The sequence below is a fragment of the Eulemur rufifrons genome, chromosome 7 (assembly GCF_041146395.1).
Source record: "Eulemur rufifrons isolate Redbay chromosome 7, OSU_ERuf_1, whole genome shotgun sequence".
Classification (NCBI taxonomy): domain Eukaryota; kingdom Metazoa; phylum Chordata; class Mammalia; order Primates; family Lemuridae; genus Eulemur; species Eulemur rufifrons.
Genome location: NC_090989.1, coordinates 44311879 through 44320139, shown reverse-complemented (window position 1 = coordinate 44320139; position 8261 = coordinate 44311879). Strand labels below are relative to the sequence as shown.

Below are 8261 nucleotides of genomic sequence, written 5' to 3'. Positions count from 1 at the left end.
GTACTGCTGTGTCTATTTCTACAGTATTACTTTGTAATCTGTATTTCTCACAACAAGCTCCCCCTAACAATTCTGACGTGTAATCTATTTGGGGGAACCTGTGGAAAACAGTAGCAGCTTCCTGACTAGTATTGCTGACTTCAGTTACCTCTACTTGCATCCTGTTTTCTACACTACAAAATATCTGATTTAAAAAATCCTGGTCCTTCAAATATCTTTTTCATTGACCTTGAATTCATCTCCTAGACAAATGATTTCTTTAACATATTAAATAATATCACCACAAATTTAGCACATGCTCAGAATGCTTCTCATATTCTCTAAGTCTGTTAAATCCTATACATTTTTTTGAATGAATGGACAGTAATTGTCCTTTCCCTCCTTTAGTTTCCTTCAGTTTAGTAGTAATAAATAAAACTAAAGGCAATCTGATAAGAGTTTGGTTTTATTTCAACTTCCCTTTCCAAATTTCAACTTACAGTAATTACATATGAATATATATATACACACACACACACATTTTACATTTACTGCATTTTATTTCAGAGGACACCATGTGAGGACATGGAAAAGGAAAATGCAACATTGCTGACAGAGTTTGTTCTCACAGGACTTACTCATCCACCAGAGTGGAAAATCACCCTGTTCCTGGCATTCTTGGCGATATATCTCATCACCATTGTGGGGAACCTTGGTCTGATTACGCTCATCTGGAATGACCCTCACCTGCACATCCCCATGTATTTATTCCTTGGAAATTTAGCCTTTGTGGATACTTGGTTATCATCCACAGTGACCCCCAACATGCTGGTCAACTTCTTAACTAAGAGTCAGATGATATCTCTCTCTGAATGCATGGTACAATTTTTTTCCTTTGCAATCAGTGTAACCACAGAATGTTTTCTCTTGGCAGCAATGGCGTATGATCGCTATGTAGCCATATGCAAACCTTTACTCTATCCAATGATTATGACCAATGCACTATGCATCCGGCTATTAGTCTTGTCATTCATAGGTGGCTTTCTTCACGCCCTACTTCATGAAGGCTTTTTGTTCACATTAACCTTCTGTAATTCCAACATAATACATCACTTTTACTGTGATGTTATCCCATTGTTAAAGATTTCTTGTACTGATCCATCTATTAATTATCTAATGGTTTTTGTGTTCGCAGGTTCAATTCAAGTATTCACTATTGTGACTGTTCTTGTCTCTTATACACTTGTTCTCTTTACAATCTTAAAAAAGAAGTCTGTCAAAGGCATAAGGAAAGCCTTCTCCACCTGTGGAGCTCATCTCTTATCTGTGTCTTTATACTATGGCCCTCTTCTCTTCATGTACGTGCGCCCTCAATCATCACAAGCTGATGATCAAGATATGATGGACTCTCTGTTTTACACTGTTATCATTCCTTTTTTAAATCCAATTATCTACAGTCTGAGAAATAAAAAAGTAATAGACTCATTAGCAAAAGCATTAGAGAAAATAGTTTAGGTCTTTTACTTTTAATGGTGTTTCTTCTCTTTTTAGTAAAACAGTCATAAAATTGTGCAGGTTAGATGTGGGAATGATTTTGTATTAATAAATGTTGAAAGCTTTTTAAGTGGAGATTTCTTAGCTTTCTCATGACTTAAAGTGTTAGTTCCTAATAAACTTAAAATATTTCTATCTATTATTCAAAAACATACATCAATTTTTTAAATTTTAGCATATTATGGGATACAAATGTTTAGGTTACATACATTGCCTTTGCCCCATGCAAAGCCTAGCTTCAAATCTGTCCATGCCCCAGATGGTGTGCACCGACCGCACCCATGAGGTGTGATATACCTATCCTCTCCTCCCCCACACACCTGCCTGACAGCCAATGAATGTTACTACTATATGTGCACATAAGTGTTGATGAATTCATACCAATGTGATGGTGAGTACATGTGGTGCTTATGTTTCCATTCTTGTGATACTTCACTTAGTAGATTGGGGTCCAGCTCTATCCAGGATAATATAACAGGTACTAGATCACCATTGTTTTTTGTGGTTGAGTAGAACTCCATGGTATACATATAGCACATTTTATTAATCGACTCATGTATGGATGGTTACTTGGGTTGTTTCCACATCTTTGAAATTGTGAATTGTGCTGCTATAAACATTCAAGTGAAGATGTCTTTTTTATAGAATGTCTTTTGTTCTTTTGGGTAGATGCCCAATAATGTGATTGCTGGATCAAATGATAGTTCTACTTTTAGCACTTAGAGGTGTCTCCATATTACTTTCCACAGAGGTACTAGTTTGCAGTCCCACCAACAGTGTATAAGTGTTCCTATCTCTCTGCTTCCATGCCACCATTTATTGTTTTGGGACTTTTTGATAAAAGCCATTCTAACTGTAGTTACCTGATATCTCATTGTGGTTTTGATTTGCATTTCCCTGATGACTAGAGATGTTGAGCATTTTTTCATATGCTTGTTGGTCATTAGTCTGTCTTTTGAAAAGTTTCTCTTCATGTCCTTTGCCCACTTTTTAATGAGCTTATTTGATTTTTTTCTTGCTAATTTTTCTGAGTTCTATGTAGATTCTAGGTATCAGATGTGTAGCATGTGGATATTTTCTCCCATTTTGTAGGTTGTCTGTTTGCTCTCGTGATTGTTTCCTTTGACAAAGCAGACAAAAACATACACTGGGAAAAGAATATTTATTAATAAAATGGTTCTGAGAAAATTGGATAGCCACATGTAGAAGACTGAAACAGGATCCACACCTCTCACCTCTCACAAAAATCAACTCATAGACTTAAACCTAAGGCATGAAACTGTACGAATTTTAGAAGAAAATGTTGGACAAACTCTTATAGACATAGGGAAAGAATTTATGAAATTTTAATCACATGTTCCTGCCATACTAGAATGTTTAAGCAGAGAACAAATGAAAACATTTTACAGGTTATATGTTCTTCATGTGACTTTATAAATACATGAAATGTTAAAATTGTATAGCTCCCCTGGAAAGGAGCTCTGTAAGATAAATCATACAGCAACTAGAGATGCATGGCCTGGATCAGGGGTGGGGAGGCTTTTCATGCTGGAAGATCACATTAATTTTGCTGTAATCAAATAAGGCCACATTCAAGAAACTTCAGTTAAATATACTTAAAAATGTAGATTATATTGTAAGAATCTAATGTGTACTTAATAATTTCAAAAAACAAAAACTATTAATTTTAAAGTTAACTAACCTTTTAATGACTTGGTATTGTCTGCTTTTTGTTGGAAAGCATTTTGAATATTTGGCTCCAGCACAGTGGTCCCCAGTTTCAGTTGATGTTCTAGATGGGTATCAGTCATTTGTGACCTTAAGGGCATCTTGATTTGGGTTAGATAAGAGAATGTAGATTTGCTCAATAAGTGGTTGAAAAGCAAGAAATATATTTTTAGGCATGCTACCAAAGGCATAGGTATTTTGCATTTTTCCATATATCAATTGGATCTTTCTTGGCATCAAGCAATGACTTTGAAATGTCATCTACTGAAAGCTCAATCAATTCCATCTGTAGTTCTTTAGGTGCCTTGGTGATATCAACTAGATTAGGCTGAGATGCTAATTTGAATATGATGTCATGATTCTCAGTCAGTGAAACTTTCATTGCATTATCTAATTAATAGGTTTATAACATCTGTGTATTCTTCAAATGATTCACATATATCCTCCTGCTCATCAATGACCCTTGCTAACTGGGGAAAATCTTCATCTAAAATTTCCTTTTGAAGAAGAAATGTTTTGAAAAAAGATGGCTTTCTTTGAAATGCTTCGATATTTTTTTGCCACATATTATATATGGGCTTAATTTTATCTTGCAAAGAAATATTTAAGTTGTTTTGATTTAACATGATTTCACACACATATGATTTATTTCTATGCAAATCTTCTTTCAATAATTCACATTACTGATTCTGTTCTTCATAAAATTTAAATACCTGTTCTTGCAGATATACAATTTTGGCTAACACCTGTCCCTGTGATAGCGAATATACTTTAGAATGATACGGCAAATACACACTGAATATCTCATGGTTCACCTTTAGCATGTAATGAATGGTGATGATGATGCCATGTTGCATTTGCATGAATATAGTTAACAATCTTATAACTTTTTGCAAAGTGTCACTTAAAATAGTAGCTGTAGATTACTAAAATACATTGAGTTTGGTATACAAAATAAAGGCAAAGACTTTTTTAAAAAACCAAGCTGGTTATCCATAAACAAATTCTTTCTTTCCTTATTGAGGTATATTTGATGAATAAAAATTGTATATGTGTAAAAAAATTGTAACTTTAGCACAGAGATTTTGCTGATGTAAGATACTATGAAAAAAATTAGAGCATTTGAATCTGTTAATACTTTTTTGTTGTTTTAGTTGTATTTTATCATACCTTATTTAAGAGTATTACAGGGTTACAAACATCTTTGTTACATAAATTGCTTTGAGTCAAAGTTTGCCCATCACCAAGTTAGTGTGCATCATACTAGTCAGTTGTGAATTTACTCATTCCCTCCTATCCTTCCACCTGCTTGATTTCCAATGAGTTTATTTCCATATGTGCACATAAGTGTTGTTCGATTAGTTTCAATTTAATGGTGAGTACATCTGGTCTTTGATTTTCCATTCTTGTTATACTTCACTTAGAGGAAAAGTCGCCAGTTCAGTGCAGGTTAATACAAGAGGTCGTAGCTCACCATTTTTTTTTATGGCTGAGTAGTGTACTCCATGGTATACATATACCACATTTTATTAATTCACTCATGTATTGTTAATACTTTTTTATCTGTGCAATAAACCCTCCATGTTTTTCTGTCATGGACGGTGCACGATCTGTATATACACTCGCTAAATTTATCAAATTCATGACATTTGTCTTGAAAGTTGTTGAAAATATCTATTCCCCATGTTCTGTTTGCAAGAGTGCCCAAAGTGAGTAACTCTTTGTAGCAAAGAAAACCTTCTATTGTGACCCAAACGAAGTATAAAACCGGCATCAGTTGATTCATCCAAAGTGATTGAATGAATTGATTGAATGATTGAATACATTTTCGTTTTGAAATATGGCATGAAGTTGCTCTGTTAGGTTCAAGGCTAATTCATGCTGCTGATCAGTTATGGTTCTCTTTGAAAGAGCTAGTTGTTTGTATTTTGAAACGTTGTAAGGGTCTAAGCATCCTATAACTTGAACAATGCATTCTTTCACAATTTGTACATCACCAAATGGCTTCCATTTTTTCCCCGAATATATAAGCTACTTTATAAGTTGCTTCAGTGGCATTATTCCCAGGTCTTACTGCTACTTGAAAGAATTGTCTTTGCTTTTGCTTTTCATCTTTTAGTTTCTGCAATACAACTTTTCATGCCTCTCCCTCTAATTTAAAATATTTGTGATCCTTATGAGTGTTATAATACTGATGAGCATTGAATTTCTTTACTGTTGCTATTGCAGTATCACAAAGCAAACAAATCATCTTATCTTTAGCAGAAACAAGGTTGTATTGCAATTTCCAATCCTCATTAAAAAATCTGTTGTCTTCCTTTAGCATTCTCTTGGTCTTTTTTGACATGATGGGCTGTTAAGCAGAGAGAATTAAAAAAATACTGTCAAGCTATGTAACTATTCACAAATTCCACTTCAAACAGAAACACAGTGTACCATTGTCAAAAGCTGATAGCAGACTGGCATATTTGACCCCCATAAACTCTCAACAACCAGCTGTGTACGTTAATGGTGCCAATCAGACAGATGTTAGAACTAAATCATGATCATAACAGCTGTCAATTTAGCCCTTTATGGCTTACTAATATTCTAATTGTGCTAGTCAATGTGGATGATTATTTCATTGAAACTTATTTTATTTTTTCATATTTTAAATATGTTCATTGAAAAAAAATGTAAAAGAAATGTATTAATAATAATAGAAGGGCTTTTCCTGTAAAATTTGGATTTAGTCAAAAGGCCACACTTAAGGATGCAGAAGGCCACATGTGGCTTTAAGGCCACAGGTTCCTCATCCCTGGCTTGGATACTCATATCACATATATCCCATTATTGGTTGCAGGTTTCTGTGTGGGTGAGCAAAGCAAAATCCCAGGAATTCTGTTCTCTAGAAAATCCCACTTGTTCCTGGGATAGACTGTAAAATATTAGAGAAAAGCTATTCAATCTTAAGGATTAAAGAATATAAAATATAAGTACTTAAAACAAACATCATTATTCTTTATTTCTGGATGTCCAGTACACAAGATTAGACCACATCATTTACTGTTTTTCTATTCCTCTGAGAGATACCTGCACACGCCAGGAAAGAGAGCAAATTGATGACAATCCAGCTGCTCTTACTCTTCCACCCTAGAGCATCCACATTATTGCATAGGTCTTTACTTTGTCCATTTTTATTACTATATGATATGCCAATTATACTGACGGTTTCTTGTCTATTATTTGACTTTTGCTTATTCATTCACTGTTATGACCCAAAGACTAGATTGGCAATATAAGCATCCAGTGTCTCTTTCTTCTGCCATTTTCAAGATCTGTTTTCCTAATTAGTCTTTTCCTTGTATAAGAAGTCAAGGTCAAGCAGTGAGTATAAGGGCAGGTATGTAACCTCTCAAGTCCTACTTTATATTGGGTGAGAATGAAAGGGGAAGTTGAGGGCTTCTCAGAAACTCAGACTTCCTCTGCAGTCTTCTCTTGTACATGTCTAGTCTACAGATTCCTCTTCTCTGGTTTGTCTTTCAGTATAATCTCAACTACTTTATACCTTCCTGAAATTCAACAAAATCTCTAGTCCATTAATGTCATCCAATTCTCACTTCTTTTATAGATTTATTCCCTTTAGCAAATCATTTTATATAAGTGGAATGTTACAAAAAAGGTAAAATACACACTGTGCAAAGGCTGCATTTTAGCCTAGATATTCTGCTTTCTTTCAAAAAAAATTACATACAATTCCATTTTAAAAGAAATACATATATATTATTTAATGAAAATTTAGATATAAGGTCTGATATTATTGTTGCTATGTTCACCCATTTTTCTGGCACACTGTTGATGTTGAATTTAAAACTATTCCATTGAAACACTAATAATAACATGATATATGTATTCTTAGTTATTAAAGGTATTAAGAATTAAGGTATATCCATTCAGTAGGGCATCTGTTTCAAAGGATGAAATACTACAGTGTTTTTTATTTTTTTATTACTTTTTCTTGGGAAGAAAGATTGACAGTAATAATTGCCAATCAACCCCCATAGCCACATATCAGTATGATTAATGGGAAGGACCTCTGTGATTTAGAAAAAAGCTGTGAAGATGAGTCAACATTTGAACCATTAATTCTCTAAAATTTTTACATAGAAGTTGTTCCAAGTGATCATAACGTGTTGTTTACATCATCTTAGAAGACATCTTCTAAGTAAGATATATTTCAGGGCAATAGCTAACAGTGGCATATGAGGTAAGTTCCTGTATGTTTCAAGAAAAATAAATTCACTAAATGTATAGTAAGTGCTTGTATTAGCATCACAAGAAAAATATCCCAGTTCAATCAGTCAGGAAGAGAGGAGTGAATTCAAGCTTCCTTTGCCTTTTTGTTCCATTCAGGTCCTCAGTGGATTGAATAAATCCCATCAACATTGGAGGTAGCTTCTAGTTTACTCAGTCCACCAATTTAAGTGTGATTTTCTTCTGGAAACAAGCTCTAGACACATCCACAAAGAAAGTCTTACCAAGTGTCTAGGTATTCCATGGCCAAGTCAAGGTAACATATAAAAACATCCAACACACGTCTCCCCATTGTCAACTTGGCACCTATGTGTATCTTCTTAAATCATAGTTAATGACTGTAAATAAAGACAAAGGAGTCATAATTCTGGCTAACATGATGTAATTATCTTGCATATAACTGTCAACTCATGAACACCTTCTCCAGAAGAGGAGGTTTAGTTTTTACGTAATGTTCACTCTTCTTGAAATACAGCAAAGGAAGTACTATGATGTAAAATTAACCATACTTTAAAGCTATCTATGAAATAGAGTCAATATTACATGTCAAGAATTTATGGTTTCTCATGATATTACAATCTTATATTACACGACAAAGAAATATGAGAGAATTCCGGGGGTGGTGGGGATGCAATCCCTATTAAATTACCAACATCATTCTTCACAGACATAGAGAAAATAATTATACACTTTGTATGGAATCAGAG

At 34.1% G+C, this 8261-nt stretch overlaps 1 protein-coding gene across 1 annotated transcript; it reads left to right on the top strand.

Moving 5' to 3' along the window:
• The first annotated feature begins 543 nt into the window (after positions 1-543).
• Positions 544-1494, top strand: LOC138386212 (olfactory receptor 5H8-like). Its single transcript, XM_069472496.1, has one exon. It carries the CDS (start codon positions 565-567, stop codon positions 1492-1494), a length of 930 nt encoding a protein of 309 aa, XP_069328597.1. The 5' UTR covers positions 544-564.
• The last annotated feature ends 6767 nt before the right edge of the window (positions 1495-8261 follow it).

What these genes read in the sequence shown, in the direction of transcription:
- LOC138386212 (XM_069472496.1), top strand. Translation starts at nt 565, where the DNA reads ATGGAAAAGGAAAATGCAACATTGCTGACAGAGTTTGTTCTCACAGGA.